Source organism: Egretta garzetta, unplaced genomic scaffold (genome assembly GCF_000687185.1).
Source record: "Egretta garzetta isolate BGI_Z169 unplaced genomic scaffold, ASM68718v1 scaffold96, whole genome shotgun sequence".
In the NCBI taxonomy this organism is placed as follows: Eukaryota; Metazoa; Chordata; class Aves; order Pelecaniformes; family Ardeidae; genus Egretta; species Egretta garzetta.
The window spans coordinates 1,523,276-1,544,998 of NW_009259965.1; the positions used below are offsets into that span (position 1 = coordinate 1,523,276).

Sequence of the window (21,723 nt, forward strand, 5' to 3'; positions counted from 1 at the left end):
AGCTCTTCCACTGAAAGCTGCAAGTATTGTGTACCAGAAACCTTTTCAGATATGTTACATATATATATACATACCCCCAATATGAGATAAAACTTGGATAGGGACTTGTCCTTCAGCTAGCCTCCTTTAGAAACAGCAGGACTTGTCCCCCTGAACTACCAAAATTCCTACAGCTCCCTTTGCTGCTTTGGAAAGTGTCACAGCTTTCAAGAGCTATCAGGCAGTCAGAAACCTGAAGCTTGGGAGCTCCCATGCAGGTGGCAGATAGATGTGTCACAGTTCCAGAGAATATAATTTATTTTGACATTCCCATTAGTAGACAGCGTTAATAAGACTTGCTTTCCAAGCCATTAGCATCATTGTGACACAGTAAGCACTCTGCATATGTAAATATGTGTATTTGGGTGCAACTATTTACCAGTTGTTAATTAAGTGGCCAGTAAAATGAATCTTCCATCTGGCAACAATGTGCCAACATCATTGCCTCAAACTGTAATTAGCGATTTAGGATCCGCAGACTATCATCGCAGTAACTGTCAAGGAATCTATTTTCCTTAGCAGTAAAGTTGCCCTTTTTGTTCATGCACTGTACAAACCAGCTCTCATTAGTTAAAAGAGCCACTTCTGAAGAAGCTGCCATCAATTATATATCATATTTATTGTTTATGTATTACTGTGAATCTTCTGAACATTACCCAAAAAAAGCATTTGCTGACCTGATTACCAGACAGCAAGTCCTAAATAACAGTAACTCGAGGGCCTAGAAAGTGCCCGTCTAAGTTCAGTTACAGTAGATGGCTGAACTTGCAAAATGGCTTACAAGAGGGTAATTAACGACAGGTCTTCCATTCATCAGGAGTCTTTGCTTTGAATCCTACTTCAAAAACTTGCAATTTAAAACTTCAACTTCAGACAAAAAGGTGTTTTGTCCAAAACTGATGTGAAGTGTAGAAAGTAAACGTGTCTCTTCTTTCCAAAACAAAGACAATTGAATCCAGTTCGGCCCTAGTAAACCTCATTACATCTTCAGAACATGTTTTTTCATGAACATTTTATTAGAAGCATGACCTACTGGTTAACAAATGGATGTATAAAGCTCAGAGATTCAAGAAGTGAAGCTAAGGAAGACTTAGGAAGTGAAGCTAAATTTATTTGCAGCTACAGCCACATATAAACTACTGCTCAGTTCTGGTCTGAGACAGCCACATATACAGTAATACATGTCATACTGAATACTTTTGCAAGAGGAGGGAATGGGAACAGAATGTAAAAGGCGCTGCTCTGTTTCAGAGAGGGAGGTGATTCCTATTTACCCAAATATGCAATCATCTCAGCAGAGATAATCATCTCAGCCATATTTCTGGTCTGCAGTGCGGAGCATGGTAAGGCAGGGTGGGAAATTCCCTTGAAGATGATCTAAATTTGCCTTATTACATACAAGGCCAAACAGGTTAAGAGCAGATGTGAACAGATGCTCTATATTGCTGTAATCAAATCTGGACTCACATGTTGACCTTTGATCCTATTTCCAATTTAAAATATATAAAAGGTGCTTTGCTTTTTTTATTTTAAAAGTATGAACAGATGCAACACTTCGGATAAAAGCACTGAGGCACTGACACCAGCTGTGTACAGTGCACTGCTCAGCAGTCAGAGATGAGGACTCTGATGATGGCTTGCTCTCTCCTATGTCTGAGTTGTGACTGATCAGCACTGTGTAAGATGAGCTGTGAAATATAATGACCCATTTTACCTGGCTTGTGTAAGAACCTTTTAAATTGTATTTCTCTATATATTTCTCCTTCCATAACCAAATATAGGGATAACTTTCAATAGTATCATACAAAATTTCCAATGCTTATAAATCAAACTCACGAGAAAATTTCAATATGGCTTTTTAACCTAGTGATTTAGCATTGGCAGGAATGGATAAATCCCATACATCATACTCAGAAGTCCTGTTTACATTGACAGATGGGGCTGGTCCAGGTTCTTTTAAAAGCATTGACTCAGTTTTGCAAGGTGCCACCCTGAGCCAGAGGCTTGATGGTCACACTCCACATTCCTTCTGGGATCAGAGCTGTGTGGTTTTTGTTTACTTACTTGCTTCAATTAAATTGACTTGTATAATATCTAGCTCTGGACATAACACCAATACTCTTTTGTTATAGGCTTCTAGAAAACTCCATGGATAACGGCCATAGCTACTTTTCGATATATGTGCTATGACACTTGGCTTTTGTTAACCCTTGTGACACATGAACCACTGGTCTCTGATTTTGATAGAACCAAGGAAGAGGCAAATACTCTGCTTAGTGACATATAAGAGTGTATGCAACTTAGGTTTGTGGTTACAAAACTAGAAGATTAGGATAATTTTAAATAACTCCTTCAGTGTCTCAAATTCTTTATTCACACTGGCCTTTTCTGCCCATTGGACTTTCTTACAGGAACCCCAAATTTAGTTATTTAGACAGCCAGGTTAGGCATAAATTTCCCTCCATGAGGTCTTTGTAACTCTTCCTTGCCAGCTGGGATAGTCAGACAAACAGCTTTAGCTGAACAATCATTTTCCAACACCTCTATGTTAATTCTTCTCCCAGATGTGTTATTCCTGTTACACGGACATGCACAGTTGCTTAACTTTATTCTAGCAGACCCAACTATTTTCAGAACTGCAAAGAGCACCTAGTCCCATTTTACTAGAATTTTTCTCTTGATCCAAATGCCTTCTACACAGACTGAATCTTCAGCATCAAATGCATTCACTTGCCCAGCACAGAGCCCTTGGTGCCACACACAGTACAACCTCAAGTCTGGAGAAGCAATCTCCCACCAAACAGCAATGGTACATGTAGAGACAGAACATTTTTCTAATAGCTTTCACTAGAACTGTGTTGATATATCAAGCAAAGAAAAGTAGCTATCATACTCTTTCCAAAAACACCTCTCTTGAACCTTTCACCAACCCTTGCAAAAATCTGCATATTCTTCTCTAGAGACCTAACTGCCCTCCAGCGGATGTTCATCCCTGATCAGCTCCGTGGCTTCATAGGGCTTCTAACTCAATAAGCATTACTTTCTTCTCCTCCCCTAGGCACTACTTCAATTTGTATCTTTCGAAAGTGCAGCTGAACTACCTCTATAGCTGCAGAATGACCACTGTAACTTCTCAGACTTGCCCATAGTTTTGGTGTCGTCTTAGCTGATGCACCAGTGTCCAGCTTAAGCCTCATGAACATTCCGTTTGCTTTTGGACTGCTAACCCACACGCACATTTAGCTGTGATACTACCTACTGATCCTGTCCTGAACCTCTCTGAGCTAATCTTCTCATCTTTTGTCCCAAGTGGCATATTTCACTCAGCTATCAGCATCTTTTTTTAAACAAGGCACTACTTTGTTTACAACAGCATGTACACCTCCCTGTGGTGGTGTTTGTGAGGCCAGCTAGGAAGCACATTCTGCCCAAACCGCATTTCTCTGTGGTATAATGATTTACATTTCACAGAACCACAGCTCTGCTTCCTCCTCCCTCCTTAAACTTCAGCAAGGGCTAATTCTGTGCCCTGCTGTTATCTTTTCCAAGTATTTTGCCTCAGTTTTTAGTTATGATTTAGTGTCTTAAAATGGGCTCAGTTAATACCCCAAACTGAGAAGACTGAGTCTTCAACCTTACATCAGCCTTCCAGATTTTCATTTTGTTTTTCTCAATTTAGAAAAGTGAACAAAAATGTTCCTTTTCAAAGGGGATTCTTCAAATTCTTGTAATACAGTGTCAGTTGTCCTCCTCCACTTAAATTAACTAATAGCTACTAAAACATTAAATGCTTCAAACCGACTTTATAAGAAGTCTGTCTGTATCTTACTGTCATCGTCCTTGCCTGCACCCCATTGCTTGTAGAGAGAAAATAAATGCTATTTAAGTCTTCTTAGGCTGTCCTCCACATTTTTGGGGAGGAACCACTGTGTTGAGTCTTTTAATCACTGATTTGGGATTTTTTTGCTTGTAGCATGTTCTGTTCAGCATTGCTTGGATTCAAAAAGTGAGACAAGTATTTGAGAAATTTCAGCCTCCAAGTTGAGAGTGCGCAGCACTGTATAGCAACCTGCCTTTCTAAAGCAACAGTTGATTTGAATGAATTTTTCAGAGCCTCCTGAAATTACAGCTTTTTGAATTGTTTGCTACAAAAGGTGCTAAAATGCACAGCTGGACTAACTTAAAGCATCTTTTATCCAAGTTCTGTTCCTTTTTTGACAAGCAATTGCTATCTTGCCAAGTTGGGACAGAGATTTTAACGCATGTAATTAAAATAACTTGACTGTGTTTACAAAATCATTTTCATCCTCGGTGTATAGCAAGAGAAGGATTCTGTGATGTGTAAAACTTAGGACATAACCATATCAAAAGTGCTTACTAGTTATGGCACATGCTCTCTTAAGCTCTCCCCTTCTTGTATAAACTTTAAGTACAACTCTTAAAGCACATTTTTCACAGCTACGAAGTCTCCCAAATGAAGGACTGTCATACTTTCATGATATTTCTGTAAGTAGAATGATACAACTAGAGTGGCTAGACAAATGATTCGAGATTTAACATTTGTAAAATGTATCTTGAATCTTGTAAATTAAAATATTAGTGTGCTCTTGCTCTAATCCATTTAAGTCAAATACTGGAAGCTTCTAAACACCCACAAATAAAATGGCAGACTTTACTAACATTTACCTGTGTGGGTAAATGACCAATTTAAGCAAGGGCAGAAGAAGTGAGGTAGCTCTGGCTCAGTGTAAAAACTGTTTCCCCTTCTTCACGAGTTCATCTTTAGCCTGGTTTTTGACAAAGCAAGATTTATACAACTCTGATGTGCTTGTGTCTGTCTTGCTATCTATCCCCCAGCCAATTCTGAATCCACCAAATAACTTCGAAGAACGGTGGCATATAGTCAAAAATGTATAAAACGTGCTACATTTCAACTTTAAAAGAGACAAGAACACAGGTAGATACCAGTGACATTACTCCACTCTCATGAAAAAAGGGTTTGGGGTATGAGTTCACCCCTTCACAGATACCAAGAAATCCCTGCAAGAGAACAAGTTCAAATGTGTATGTCCATAAAGAAGGATATTTTATTCTAACTGCTCACAGAATTCTTGTTTCTTGGTAGAGCCAGTTTTATTGCTATAATCATCCTCCCCGTACATATACTTTCTGTACCATACTCACCACTCTTAAGATTTCTTTTGTTACAGTATTGATCAGCTCACAGTCTATTTACAGCTGAATTACACCTCTCCCTGTCTTTGTTAAAGATCTGTACCTGAAAATAGTCAATCAAAACAGAACACTGAGAAAAAAAAAAAAAAAAATATATATATCCCTATCACAAAAAAGGCAATAACTATTACAGGAAATAGCTTATCAATAGCATAAAAGGTCTTTGAATTTAATTAGTATGCAGTGTAGCAACCCTTTTATAATTAGCCATAATAATAACTCATTATAATAAACTAAATTTTAAATTACTTTTCTAAAGACTGATACAGTAATCCATACAAAAAGATAAAGTATGTAGAAACAAAACAGTACACACTGTACAAGTAATTCCATTAACTTTGACTGGCAAGATTCATCTAGAACTGAAAATTTTACAGCTTCAGAGATCATGCTGCAATGGCAAACCAAGAGCTTCCTGGGGATAGCTGAGATGTTTAAATGGTTAGCTAAAGCTAGGGAAGAGTGCTGCACTGATGATTTGATCGTGCTCTGAGTCAGCCCTGGTAGAAAGTGACATCCGTATCTAATAAAGTACATTATTCATCCCGCTAATGAATTGAGCAACTTCATTTGGAGGAGATCAAAGGCCAAGTATTTAAAGGTATTTAGATACCTAAGGAGGCATACAGACATCTAATGAGATTTAGGAACTCAAATACCTTGAAAAAACTTGTCCTATGTCTTTTGCACCACAGAAGCAGTCAACAGACTATTAAACAAATTTTCTCATACAAACTATTTCAATTTAATTAATTCAGGTATGATCATGGCTCTTTTAGCCTTTCTCTAATTCAAGAGCAAAGGGATTTGCAATGGCTGAAACCGGACTAATAATCAGTCAGCATTTTCAAGTGCACAATCTGCTAATGGCATATATTATTAAAAGCACACAAGAAACAATAATACTCATTACTGAGAAGGAAGATTTTCAATATAATTTGTACACAAATGCATATATGGGAAATATTAAATCTCTAAATAATACTTGAAAAGGTTCTTGGCAGGAAAAGATGTCCATCTCTGCAGTTTTCTTGTGCTACTAGTTGAGCAAGTAAGGGAGTTGTGAATTGTAATAATATTTTAATGCTTCTGTAAATTAAAAGAAACCAAACAAGGAATGGAATCACAAATTTGAAAATGGCAAAGACCAGCCGTGGTAAGTAATGAAAGAAAAGCCACAGAGGCTATTCCCACACTGCAGAGCCGGGATGGTTCACAGCATTTAAGAAAACAACAACTTTACTGGTTCCTGTAATTTAATGATGTTGCAGGCACAGCTGAGCAGTAATCAAGAATGTCTTGGCAATGTAAGTTTGTTTAGTTCTCGTCAGAAAATTATTATTCATTGAAATAATTTTTGTGAGTTCTTAAAGATCAGGCTGAGACTTCTGGGTGAAACTTCAGAGGAAAAAAGTGTTACTAAGCCACCCTCCTGATACTTAATTCCTGTGTGGTTAAGAAGTTAACTTTGGCTGTTAGAAAGTTAGAGCCCTTACTGTACTAAATTATGCAATTGCAGTGCTATTTAAAGTTTATGGAATACAAAACTGAACAATTCCAATAAAAGAGCTTTAGAGAGGCTCAGAACACATGAAGACACTAAAACATAAACAGAAAAGGACTTGGGTTTGGGGTTTTGCTATCTCAGCTGAATACCATGAAAATTAGGCTATCAAATTTCTGACACTGTTTGTCCATCTAAGATTTTTTTTTCCATTGGTTTTTGATGGACAAAAAAGCCCAAACCACTAAATAAAAAAAAAAAAAAATACATCTACCTCTTGTCCCTTGAAACAATCAATCACAGGTTTTGTGAGCAACCAAAAAGCAGCAGAAATACAAAACCTTCAGTGATGGGGATTTAGTTGGAAGTGATTAGTCTGGGTGAGTGGAGTGCCTGAACACTTTTCCTAGGGATGGGGAAACGGAAATATAAAGGGGAGAAGGGGACGAATTTACTCTCCTCAGTTACAGACAACATCTGTAAAACCAAAACCAAAGATGAATTGATTCATAGCACCTAAAGCACCTATATGAAAGCAAGAGGTCACCTTCATACAGCGGTGCCCCAAAATGGCAGTTTAAATGTTACTGCTTGTGATTTCACTGCTTATCACTACAAAGATACATGGGTGCCTCTGCCTGCCAGTGCCTATTCAAAGAACAGCAACTATTTAGAGTGAATCAAAGAGCTAGAAGACTAGTGGGCAGATGCACCCACCAAAAAAGTCTAAATATGAGGCCAGAGTCCTCAAGACTACATTACTGTGAACAGATTTCACACTGTTATTATTTTTTCTTGGTTACCATTAAAATTACACTGCAACCAACCCAGCTGTGTGCTATTTATAGAGATCAAATCATTATAAAGACATTTATGCTACAGGCATCAGCAATGACATTTTTTCCCCTTCATTTTCAAGCCAATTAAGCAAGAACAACATTGTAATAACTTCTTTCTTTGTTTCTCTCTCTCCTTGGTGTTATAGGAGAGCTTATTTTCATTGTTTAAGGCCACAAAAAGTCTCTCACAAAGAACAGACTTTTTTGTGCACTGTAAATACCTTCATGTTGAGCTTTCAAGTTAGTAAATACATATATTTCATGTCTCACTGAGAGGGCTTTTCCTCTTTCAGCATGTTTAGCCCAATGGCTTTGGGAAGTAAATGGGAAGGGATTCATGTGCGGTGGGACTGAGGAAGCAACAGAAAGTAAGGAAATAGGAAACAAAAGCTTTGCAGCATCTCCCATGTCAAGGTACCACGTTCAGGCTACAACTTACATGGAAGCACTGCAACGGATAATCTAAATGAAATCACTGCTTGCTCTCGTCACACAAAGTACCCCAGAGCACAGAGCTGAGAGCCAATTTACACACATCTCGGTGAAAGTGAGACCACCCTCAGCATTGCCATTATGGACTGAGCTGAGATCTGTGTTATGAGACCCTGCATCGCAAAAAGTCTGCCAGTTAGAAATAAACTGTGATACCTGAGACACTGTAGCGTGCTACGAGTCAGCAATATAGGAATTCACTGCAGACCTGGCTCTGGTGACAGGCTCTAGATATCGATCCTGTGGGTAGGACTCATCACTCTTAAATTTAGGCATCTAAAAAGTTAGGTATCTACTCTAAGGCAGCTGTCTAGACTCTCTTGATAACTGATGGCAAAAGACAGGTATCTCCTGAAGGAAATTTATCCTAATCTATGATGGGTGTCTCAGGTGGAATGAATCAACTGCTGGAACTGTCTGTTTCTCTCCGCTGAGCTGAAGATGGAAAGCAGAGGAGTAACAATCTAGACACCTAACTTTTGGATGACTGAGAGCCAGGGAAATGAATCCAACCCTGTCTCTCTATTTGCCACATCACCAGGCACTACCCTATGTGACCATAGTTTATTTGTAAGCATTCCTCGGACTTGGAACTTGCTTTAAATCCCATATAATGCTAGGAACAGTAACTTTCTCCCAAATCAGTCTATTTCTCAAGAGAGCCTGTGCTCTTACTGTACAAGGCCAATCACTGACGCCCAGTTCCCTATAGCACTGGCTGACTTGAAGCTATACTACAGCAGGAAATCAAACCAGCAGAATTTCTTAATTATCCTGTTCAAAGCACCGATTAAGAATTTTGTCATGAATGACAAATCTTACCCATCAGTCATTTAACAAAGTGATGTATTTCATATACATAAAAAAGATGAGAGACAAGGGGGAAAAATGACAGCAATACCTACTTGTCCAAGAGTGCACTCCATGCCTCCAAGAAAATCTGCTTCCTTCAGCCCATTGTGATTGCTGCTAATGTCATGGACTTCAAACCGCAACCGCTGCACCTCTTCAAAATAGAAGTCCACCGTGAACAGCTTGGAGAAGATGGGATTTATACAGGTTCGAATCACTTCTGTCCTGTCAACCTGCCAAATGGAAAAGAGGTCATATGAGTGGTTTCTCCTTCTACCAGTGATGGACTACAACAAGCTCCTCAAATACAGTTTGCTCATTTATCAGGACTGACAGCTGTGACTGTGGCCACAAACACTACCATTTGTATTGGCAGCAGCAGCTGTGCAGGGTGGCCACATGCACAAGATATGGCCAACTTTCCTTGCCTCTCCCTTCCAGAAAATCTTTGGCAGATATCAGTAGGAACAATGCAGGGTCTGCAGCCTCCTTTGCAAGGTGAGCAAGGACTGCTCGCCGTTAGGTATACTAGGTCAGTCAGGGGACAGAGTCAGGAGCTGTGCATAGGCAAAACAACTGTCTTTTGTGCCGGACTAATAACTGGGAACGTAACTACAGAATAACTATATAATTTACATCTCCAGCAGTACCCATCCATCACTACAAAACAGCAGCAGAACGATAAAGTCAGATCAAACTACATGGAAAAGCAATCAAAAACCTGAGTAATTACTCATTTTGGACAACTTGCATGATTAAGGAGTGGAGAACTGGATCCACAGCAAACAACTTTTCCTAAAAATATACCAATTTTTCCACCTTGCTAAGTCGTATTACAAGAATTTGATGGATTATATGCTGCTTATCCCTACTTCTGAGCCTTACAACTGCTAAAGAAACACCATCAAATCTAAATTGCTATTTCTTCAAAAAAGTGCTCATAGAGTACTTTCTAGTTCTCTTAAAATGTAGTACTTGGGCTTCCTATTTTGAAATAGGCCTTTGCTACTTTTCATTATGATGCATTATTGGTGACACCATAAGCAATGAAGCAATTTCCTTTTTTCCACTCTCTTTGCTCTGGCACAGAAAAAACCCTAATAATTCTGTTAAGATTAAAGAAACTGATCCTAAAATGAAGTAGGACTTGGGCACGTCAGTCACTAGACAGGAGGTGCCTGGTGTGCCATGGAACAGACAAATTAAATTGCTCAGAGTAAGAGCGATGAGATCCTTTGTCTGATTCCGGATCAGGAACATCTGTTGTGCAAAAAACGACAGCCGCTTGCTTCACTTTTCAAAGTTTATAATGCATTAGCCTTGCTAGTAGTTATTGGCAAGGACACAACAAGTCAAGTAAATCAAAAGCAGGGGGGAAAAATGAGCAGTTTCTAGTAGCACAGATTTATTTTAGTGCTCATCAAAGGTGTCAGATTGACAGCTCTAACAGCTGAAATCCTTTAGTTAATCATCAAACAGATGCTACCAGTCATCGAACAGATGCAAACCAGTGCTACCATTGCTGTCTCCTCACACAGCTGTGTCAATGTCTTCTGACGAGGCCAAGACGAGAGCACCACAAAAAGGAAAGCAGCCTTACAAATTCAATTCTTAATCTCTTTGCTTAGACTCGCTAAAAAGGATGGTTCTGATAACAGTGATACAAAGTGTAATAAGAATTACATAAATGAGAAAGGATACCAACTACCTTCATTCAGGTGCTTAACCTATCTCAAAAACTTTTTGATAACCACTTGCAGTCAATGTGACTTGAAATCACCATTACTGCTACAACATGAAATATTCCCTATGCCAGATGACCAGTCAGTTCAATGGGATGTCCCTGAGATCTCTTCTAAGTAGAAAGTGATTCGATCCATTTAAATGATCAGTTTTAAATCTCTCTTCGTAGCCACAGCAATCTCCTAAACTCATTCCTTGTAAGTGTGTAGACTGTTAATTTAATGGTGTCATTTTAATTACTTCATTGGTATGGCAGATCTCCTCAGGCTGTAACTGAAGTTTTTTTGTTACTGTTTCTCCTCATCTCTACGTTGCTGCTGGAATGCGGGGAAATGGTTCTCCACTGTGAAATGCAGCAAGATTTGCACTTGTGCTCAACACAGGTTAAATACGTGACTGTTTAAGGGAGTGAAGTGCCTGAAAATGGAGGCACAGGTCTGCACACAGGGACATTAAGAATTTTAGTCTCACATAGCGATAAGACACTGTTTGCTTTTTCCAGCCTGTGATTGACTGACATCCTTCCCTTGACAGACACATTACTGAAATACAGCCATTTCACTGAATTTCCCCAGTCTTCCAACATTATTGAGATGATACATCAAGCCATCATGTCAGAGCATGGGATTACGTGAGAGAAATCTATATTGAAAGAAGCAATGCCAACAGCTCCACAAGCGATATAAAATTCTTTGTGCCTCTCTCAGCAGTCAGCAGCGTGCAATAGTATTAGCCTCATTAGTTTACCTTGTCTCCAGCCTGCTTTGTCAGTGCATTTCACAGTTACCCTACTCTTTGGCTAGAAAGTCTGGCAGGGTCCTCAGCATGGGAAGCCCAGCTCCATTCCCTCGCTTTGATTACCGTGCAGCAGGGCTAAGCACTGATAACCAGCTGGAGTGACTCAGAACCAAGAAGCAGTGGTGAACGGAACAGTTCAATAAATTCACTAACTCTCATGGAATCCTCTAGGTGAAAAGCTGCTATGTAAACACAAGGTATAATCTCCATTTGACTTTGGCCACTTCCTAGAGGCTGATCTTATCTTGAGTATTCCTGCTCTCATATTCAATTGTAAAGCCTTAACACTCTCTTTAGAAATGCTGGATGAGTGTGAAACCTTAATGAAAACTGGTGAGAATACTATTGCTAGGTGCAGCATCATGCTGATAATCATCAAGAAGGTCATGATCTACAGTGCTGCAGACACTTAAAAAAAAAAGGCTGACTTATTTTTGACCACAACAACTTATCCCAATACCTGCAGGGCCTGTTTAATTTCAAGCAAAATCTGGTGACATGTTCCATGCTAACCTGAAACACAGGTCCATAGAAGTCTGACAAGAAGTCGACCTCATGCCAAATGTTCCTAATCCTGTTGTCACCCAAAATCCGTAACAGCACTTCTGCCCGCATGGATGATGTAGGCTCAAATGCTTAAAGAAAACACAGTTCAGCTTCATCAACTGAACATTCAGAAAGTTAGAACTTCTCAGCTTGAATGTTCTCCAAAACACAATGAAGAACACCAGCAACCACATTAAATCTCCATTACTTTTGCAGAAAAGAGCTTTTAAGTCCAACAACAGCATGTCATAAGCAAATGGAACTTACACTTTTGGTCTTGTTACAGAAACCACCAAACTCTTGGGCAACCTAATCCTGAAGGCAGGTAGATTTCTCAACAGGACACGGACAGGGGTCATGCCCACAGCTTTAGGATTTGCTGATGCCTGACATATGAGCCATCTGTTATTTCGAGACTTTACTAGAACAAGGAATTTCTCCAATTTATTAAAGCAGAATGAATTTTCAGAAGAAACAATTGACAGCTACATGCACCTTTGGGCTGTGACAACAGTTAAAATTGACCTTAAAAAGAGCAGTGCTTCAGCTGACACCACGATCCTAACATCTGCTTCATGGTGCAGCTTTACCTGCACTTTCCCTTCAAGGACAATTTATACAGAGAGAAAAGGACTTGCATCTTCACCTCCTGGGATGGACTCATGCTGCTTTCCCTCTTCATCTCTTTAGGCCCTTGTCACTCCACAGAAGGTGGCACCCTGCTGAGCAGCCAGCATTACTTGGCAGGCCCATCTGGATGCAGCCACCCTGTGAGCTTCCCCTTGGGGAGCTATGAATGACATACAAACACCAAAGTAGTCCTCCACAGTGTAAAGCACCATCTCAACAGCAGGAATTAAAATATAGAAAAGAAAAGGACTTCTTGCTTTGGGCCTTCTAAATCCTCTCGTCAAACACGGAGGAAGCTGGAAGCTGGGTTTGAAAGTTGTTTTCTCTTTGTACCACTCACCGTGGGTGGACAGTTAGCAGAAATGTTTGTCTGCTTTCCTGTTGACCCACCATCACTGCTGAAGAACTGCAAAATTGTCTTTGCAGTCAGATAGCATCAAATTAAAGGAAGCTCAAAAGACAGATGAACAAATACTAAAATTCAGGCTTCTTACGCTGCTTGCATCTTCTGTCTGTGAGCTACTGAAAAGCAGTGAGCTTTGCAGAACTGTGATAAACATGGCAATTTCAGTGAGGAAACAATTCTTCATCCTAGCTAAAATTGTACTGACAAAGAAGTAATTCAATGGTTAAATTAAGGGCTGAGGATCTCCTCTCCATCTTCCATCATCAGGTGAAAAATGAAGTTGAGGAAAAAGAGTCAGCCTGAGGAGGAATTTTTGTCTTCTTCTACCAAAATTAGATGAAAGTGTAAGCTAGTGCACATACAAGGATGAACAAGGATTATGTAGCTCACTGTCACCTGGTATCTAAGGCTTTCAAGTGATCATAAACACAGCTTTCTCAGCATGCCCTTAGGAACCAGGGAATTATCTACAGAACCTGAAGCTCTGCAGCTCCAGGCTACGCTTCAGCGTTTAGCACAGTTCAGCAGTGTGAAGAACTGTGTCCCACATAGATAGCTGGTACCTATCTGCTCTCCGCTGTATTTCCAGCAAACATGTAACTAGCACAAAAGCAACATATTTTCAGTGGTTGTTACCTGACATCTTTGAAGCCAAGAGCAGCCAAGAGTCAAAGGGCCAGGGAGGATTCACTGCCTTGCCACCAAAAGGACAAATCTTTGGCGGAAATTTTAATCAGGCTCATGAATTAGCATGGCAATGCTATAGTCAATAATGGTATAGCTATCTCATGAACTAAGGAGAATCTTTGGTCTACAGAACTATGGTCTGAAAACTTACACTGGCGCTGCATTTCCTCAAGTGTTTTTAAAAACCTAGTTGAAAAGCCATAAACATGCAAATTCCATTAAATAGAGAGTGGGTGCTGCTATTCAGCCCAAAGCATGTTTTTTGTGGCTGTTACATTTTTAGCGGTTCTTAGATTAACAAATAAACCCACAGTTCCCTATACATTTTACAGGCCAACAAGGGAAAACCAACAGCCTGTATTTTCAGTAGAAGTCATTATAAAATGCTGATTAAATCTAGAAAAAATCGCATTTGTCAGCTGAGATGACAAAATGTACAGAGGTGAAGGGGTAGCATTATTTTTAGGTCATCTGAATTCTAACAAGACTAAAAATTTCCATGATACAGTACCTTACATGAAAATTTGATACCAAGCAGAAAGCAATTTACACTTTGCTTGGCGGCTCCTGAGAAAGTTATTAATATTTTTTTTTATTATTAACAGTGCTTTCACACCATCACATCTCTATCCCACAAATGAAAAGTCATTGCAAAGGTCACCATAATTTATAGCCCTTGTTTTCAGTTTAATTGATGTTTGAAAACAGTGAAAAGAAACCCCAATAGGTCTTTAACTCTTTTTAGACCGTAGGGCTCAGAGCTAAGCACAATCTTGTCAATGTTGGCAAAAACCTTTTGGCCGCAGGTTGGCTGGAAGAGAAGTGTTTAACATGAATGGTCTGGAAATTACTGCAATTAGTTTCTTTTATATATGTGACATAAATATTAGATAGCTTGTATACCTCCAAGTCACAACCATGAGGACCTGCTTTCAAGCACTGGAAAAACTAATATATGGAAACAGCACAGGCCTCAAGGGGCCCCAGTCTAAACCACTGGAATTACAGTAAAACAAGCATTATTATTTCTTACTTGAAAGGTTCTTCATTAAGAAAGCCCACTTCTCTGTTCAGAGCCACTGACTGTCCTCTGCTTGATTACTTTTATTTTCTCAGTTACTTTTCATTGCTCTGAAGCAGGAAACAGATAATTTATAATATACACTATGTATAAATTCTTTGGGAAGTTCCTGGATGGAGTTTGCCTAATATGCTCATAGCTTTTAAAAGAAATATGATTGTTGAAAGCTATTTGCATATAGTTTATCTCATTCACTCAGAAACAAAACATGAAATAGTTACAATAGCCACTGCACAGACAGGCACTCAGTATCTGCACTTGAGGTTCTATACCGATCCTTGGCAGACTCCCAGCCAGTAGAGATTTCAGAGTCTTTTCTGAGAAACCGCAAGCTCTCACAGTTAGAAAACCTGCAAAAAACCTGTGGATGCAATTATCCTGCTAACTGCTAGTGGCAGACAAATTGTGGTAATGTTATTCAGGAACTGATGAAACCAGGGAGATGGTTTCAGCTGGGACGGGCAAGAGTGATGGTCAATTGCCAGTATGAAGAAAACAGGACCTAAATTGATGGTGAACCCTTGTGCCAAGGGTATGCCCAGTTTTCTGGAACAAAAGGCATCTCTGGGGAAGCTACAATGCTGCCCTTTAGCTTTAGGACCATGTGCAGTTGTTGTCATCGACCTCCTTTGTAAGTCTAGGTTTCTAGGTTGCATGAAAATACTGGAAAGTACAAAGGTATCCCTCCATTTAGGAAAGCTCAGATATGAGAAAAAAAGTGTAAGTGCTCAACTAATGCATGAATGTGTAGTCACACCGTCCTTGAAGGCACTAGATACCCGCTTTTAGTTTACTCTCCTCTGGAAAAAAAACCTTTCATTTCATTCAAATAGTTCTGGGAATTAGAGGACACTGAGTCTTCTCAGCCTAATGTCACGAAACCCAAATCTTTTGGATTGGAGTGATAATTTTTAGTCCCTGTATGGACTACAATGAAAGCAAAGAAGTTAAAAATGTTACTTTGTAGGGAGACATTATATAATCCCTTTGAATTTCACACAGCTCCCTCTGCATTCTGTTTTCTATATATTATAAAATACTCGCTGTCCCAGAGAAACAGATTGCAGTCATGTCCCACCACATGACTTCACCTTTCCTGACACTAAGAAATGCCTTAAAATTACTCATACGGTCTTCAGTTTGCTTGACACATGAATGCAGTGCCGTAGCGCTGGTGGCATGGGAACACCGGCCAATGTCCAACACCAACACCGGTCCCACATGTGGTGTGTAAGGCTGTGAAGGGTCACCAGGGCCCCGGCACTGCAGTGCCTCTGGGTCATGCTGTGCTCATGTAGAAGTGAGTCCCAGCTGCCAAATGTCTGCACACATATCACTTGCTAATCCTCCACTCATCCTGGCCTCTTGAACCAGTCACGGTCAGCTTGGCTGCTGGCGCTGCACTGACTCTTCTCTGTCTGCCAGCTCATTACGGGGAAGCACCGACAGGCAGAGGGGTTGGTGAACTCCTGAACTGAGACCCACTCCCCAAGAAAGCTCCTCGCCTGGAAGGGAGGAAACCCCAGATTGTGTCATCTGCAAAGGCTTTTACTTACTGCCTGGCCAGTCCAGGCTCAGGGATGGTAAGGAAAACATGGATGGCAATTCTAATTTGCCTCCTGTGAATTAACATGGAACAGCAAAGAACTCCAGCCCTGAATTTTTAACTGAGGACAAACATAAACACTGCAGCTTCTCTGAGACTAATTACAGAACTTCTTCTGTATTTAAAAACTGTGAAACATGAGGGGTTTTCCCATCTATTGCCCTTGGGTTATAAAGGATCATACTTCTTGTACCAGCCGCTGCGCTGTGACTACTCAAACCAGTTTTGAAAAGCCAGTCGCAAAACATTTCAGTGAACCTGAAAAGCAAAATGTCTATTTAGAGTGCATCATTAATGAAGCATAAATTAAGGTCTTTCCAATGAACAATGATTAACTGGACTGAAGAGTGAAAGGTCCACAATAACTTAGCAAGATAGTGATAATTGCCTTTTCTAGAAGATATTATACATTTTCTTACATTTAATATGGGAACACATGTAATTCTTAATTTTTGTGTGCAATATTTTGATTCCTGCTAGAGATCAGAAGGACAAGTCTGAAGAGAAAATGTCACTTCAGTTACACATAAAAGACTTGAGCAACTTCTTGACAAGCAACTGAACTTCCTGCAAAGCAGCACAAGGGTTTAATTTCACCTGGAGTTTCCAGGGTGGGTTCCTCCGCATGCTCAGGGATCTCTCATAGTTTGGCCCTCCCTATCACTGCCCTGGGTAGTGCTCATGCCTCAGCAGAGAGGATTGTGCAAGCCTTTTCATCTGTATTCCTGCTTAAGCCATGAAGTTGTCCTTATAATTAGCTACAAGCTATCACTCAGGGGTGACCTAACAGAATATTCTCTTGGGCACCCAAAAATTTAGGCTTACTTTTCCAAATAACTAGTTGCTTTAAAGCCTTGACTTTAATAACAATGTTTATTTTACCTAACTTGAGGTACACACAGTATAATATTAGTCTGTGAGACAAAGCCAGCCCTCCCCAACGGGAGCTACCACTTAGTATAAATGCTATGCCAGACCTTTGATGCTCTTCATCAGCTGAGGGGAGTGTATGGCTCCATCTTCATATAGGAGCCTCTGTGCTGATGACATGCTGTGATCATAGTGTCATTGACAGGAGATTTTCCAAAGGTGCCTGAGGACCCCTCCCTTTTTATCTCCAAAATCTCTTTGCTCCCCTTTCAGAAGTGTTTAGAGCAGATTTCTGTTCAATTTGAATCGCCACTGTCCCTCCGATTTTACCGCCAGCTGCCATATACATCAAACAACAGCAACTCAAGAACTGCCTTTCTGCATTAACACCAGGCTGAAATAGATAACCGTGAGTCAAAGTTTAAAAAAAAAGACTGAGCAGCCCCCACACACTCTTGTCACAAGCAAACTACCCAAGGCTCCCTTTGCATAAGGCCAGCAGCTGCAGGTGACGATATTCTGGAGGCCACCCCTTCCAGTGTGACTGCAGCCATGGACTGAGTCGTATTTTGGAGCAGGCAGCAATAAGAGTGCCGCACTCTCATCTGCACCAGCTTAACTCCTGCAGAGTCACTAAATAGAGACAAGCAATGATTATGCTAGTCCTGCTAGAGGGTTCAGGCAGCAAATGAAATTACTCACATCAAAGCCCTTTATCATATTCTGGTAAGACCTTCAGAGTCTTAACAATCATATAAAATTGGCAGCTATAGAAACTTTGATATTAAAGAGTGCTTTGTCTGAGGTAGTCACCACATCCTGACCCAGCCATAAGTACTGCAAAAGGACCTCACAGAAATCGCTTGGTGGCAGGAGATATCCATGTGCTGTGCTCCCTGCATATTTAACAAGCGCTCAGCAAACATCAACACAAGTGGATAATGACCTGCATCAACTCATGGGATAAGGTGCCGTAACCCACTCAGATGTGATTACACTGGCATAAGAAAAAAGAGAATTAATTTTTTCACTCAAAACTCTTGAATGCTACCTCAAAGCTGAGCCCTGAAGCCTGGATGCTAAATCTTCCTTTACTTCATATCCCAAATACAGCCCAGACGTTCAGAGACTATGACGACTGCCATTTATTATTCCCCAACCTTCATTTCATGTTGAAAGCTTCAATCCAATCTTCTTAATTTACATGTCTCTGAGGACACAGGCTTTTTTGTAGAGGACAAGACTGGTCCTTCGAAGTAGCAACAAAAACATTCACATATTATACCATTTAGCTCCACTCTTGACTAGCCATAAAATGCTGATACGCAGTGCAGTGCCTGGCAGCAGTCTGAAAGCCAGAGCACTATGCAGCTATTTGAAAGCTCTTCAGCCAGATATTCTCCACACAGTTGCCCCCACCGATTAGAAAGTGAGCCTTGGGAATATGGGTCTTCACTGATGGAGTTTCAGTTTTGTTGTTACTTGGTTGCTCATTTTAAGTCTGCTTGTAGGGAGAAACACAGATTTGTTGGTTATTTTTGTGCAAGAAAGGACAGGGTTTTATCAAGGTATGTATCAATTACTTGACTGCTTTTCCCCATGGAGACTTTAATTTTGAAGTTCTTTACTTTCAAAGGAAATTCTGTTTTGAATATTCTTTTGATTCACAATGCAATGTGTGACCTTGCCTGCATGACAGCTACAAAAAATACTACAACTTTACTGGGTTTTGGAATATGATTTAAAATGTGCCAGGTACTTGAAGGTTGCTTTTTTCAAATGCCATTGCTTGGGAATCCTCAGTTCATTATCAGAATACTGTACTCACATAGCAAGATTCTGCTGCAGCATTGGACTAAAAAGAAATTAATTCAAACACACTCTAATCAGGACGCAAGGTAGTTATTTGCTAATTCCACCCTTTGTTACTCCAAAACTGACTTCCAGAATTAATTTCCAGTATTGCCACTTTTAGGTAATCTCACATTCTGGACACCAGGCTTCCACAGCAATTACAGACATGTTTCTTCTTTGCCTTACGTCCTGGAGGGCAAGAGATTTAGAAGATGGGCAAATGTGTTGCAGTGCCAGCCCATTTAGTCAAAAGTGCAGATCTTTCCTGCTGCTGAGCAGCAATTCAGCCTGCAAAGAGGTCTTTAGAAGAGCACATGGTGGCACAGGACTGATCAAGGAGAAAAATCTGGCATCGTACCATTGCTCAGGAACTTACAGGTAACTGAGAACAGAGAAAAATGAAGTAATGGGATGATCCTTTACTCACTGAGTATTGGTGGGACTACATTATACTAAGTAGGAAATATACACTGCTCCAGTAATTTGCTCGTTAATTAACCGACTATAAATAGTGATCTGATAATTTATTTATACTGAGAAAGATCTCCTGCCTCATACACTCAGGTAAGTTAAGCGTAACTAATATGGATTCTCACATGGGTTAATGAATTATGTCAATTGATACAGGCCTAGTCAAGTTGTTAGTTTAAGAAATTAATTTGCTATCAAAGTGCTCATAATTAAAGATTTATTAATTAACTTTTAATGTTGTAATTCAACTGCTAAATCAATTATATCATCAAGGCATTAGCAGCAGGAAGGCAATGCACTATTACGCAAGATACACGCTGCTTTACCAGGCTTTCCTGAATTCCTATACTAGAAGTGACAATTTACAAGGCCAACTCCAGTCCTCCCACACAACTGGGGAATATGGACTACGTGTTGGAATGACTGCCTAGAAAAATAACAAATTTCTTGTGACTCATGTCCATTATAAGCAACTCGCATTCTTTCTTTTCTTTTACACATGCATCTTATTAAGCTTGTCAACAGGGTTGCCATTTGCTGAAACTATAGCAGCCCAACAGCTTGATCCACTACCCAGGAACAGCGGTGGAAGCCTTTCTGTGAACTACCACAAAAAAATGGGAAAATAGAATACAATATTCTTTGGTTTTCAGCCCAATTACACCCACAAACACACATTCTGGCATTGAATAGTACACGATTAGAAATGGAGAGCAAGTTCAGCAGAGCTGTATTACAGTTTTGCAGACAGCATCCTATCATACTCCCGACACGGGAGCTGTTTGGTTTGTACTACTCTTGAAGGATCTCAGTGAGTTATGGTTCCTCTATTTATCTGGGAATATTTATTCCAAAATGATTTCTGGAAAACAAAAGCCTCGTAATCTAGACTGATATACATGCATGCTATCCAAAGATATACAAGCTCAACCTGACATGATCACAATTTTCCCTTCCCTGAGAATGACTGCAGCTAGGGACCATTTTTTACTAAATCTGACTTGCTTTCACCAACCACTTTGGGCAATAAGCAGCCCAAAGCTGCTTCCTGTAATGGTTGCAGACTCTTCTGTAAAGTGTTACACCTTTCAGTTGCTCGCAAACAATATGCCCGACATGTCCATATACATCAGACATATACAGCACACATACACAACAGCACCTCTTACATTCACAGGGTATTATAAAATTGTTTGGTATACGCATAGCTGTGAAGCAGCTTCAAATGTGCAGAGCACACCAAATCCACCTCCAGTATGCCTCTCGGCAACAGCAGGGATGCTGAGTGTTGACTTTTTCAACTAGTGAGCACATGATTTGATCATAAAAGACAAGTGTTAGTCTTGTGGGTACTTCCATTAAGTGAAAGTAGTCAACATATCAACTTCTATTTCCTACTATCATGTTCTACATACTGTAAATATAGGCTTATTGCTGTAAGTTATACATGCTCCATAATGATTCAATATTACATGGCTGATTGTATTACTTTAGAGCTGGAATAATCAAGGGAATTGGGTGCCTAAATGCTATAAGTTTCTCAAAAGTTTTAGCACCTTGCTATTTGAGGCCACAGGGACAGAAAAATGAGGAGGTTCCCTTGTGCACCGAAGAGCTCTGAGCTCAGAAAGGATGTTTTCCTCATCTGTGATAAATACCCTTCAGCAGCTGATTTGCTACTTTATCAGGTGCTTTACCAGATGCAAGACAGTACACAGAGTTATGTCATGTCTTAGCAAAATAAATTTGAATTCCTTCAAAAACTCATTTGCTGTAAAGAGAAAACCCAATTCAGCACTTACACCTGCATTTGCAAGAACATCCTAATTATATCAATTAATTAAACACATCATTCCATTTCAGAGGCTGTTTTCATTATTCTTGGTTCGAGAGAGAATATTCTAATGTTATTCAGCAATGTTTTACAGTGGTCCCTCAATTTTTAATTTTTTTTTCCAAACTTCATTTTACTTTTATGTTGTTATAATTAACCAATTTCCCATCTCTGCACGTTCTCTCTTTATTTCCCAACTAATCTCATTGTCCTTCAGATCCTGTCAGTCAGAGCTA

At 39.9% G+C, this 21,723-nt stretch overlaps 1 protein-coding gene across 1 annotated transcript in view; it reads right to left on the bottom strand.

The window, feature by feature from the left end:
• CPNE4 (copine 4) overlaps positions 1 to 21,723 on the bottom strand; it is a 190,139-nt gene that overhangs the window by 105,675 nt on the left and 62,741 nt on the right. The window contains exon 2 of the mRNA XM_009640179.2: positions 9,015 to 9,194. Coding sequence (XP_009638474.1) covers positions 9,015 to 9,194 — 180 coding nt within the window. The remainder of the gene's footprint in view (positions 1 to 9,014; positions 9,195 to 21,723) is intronic.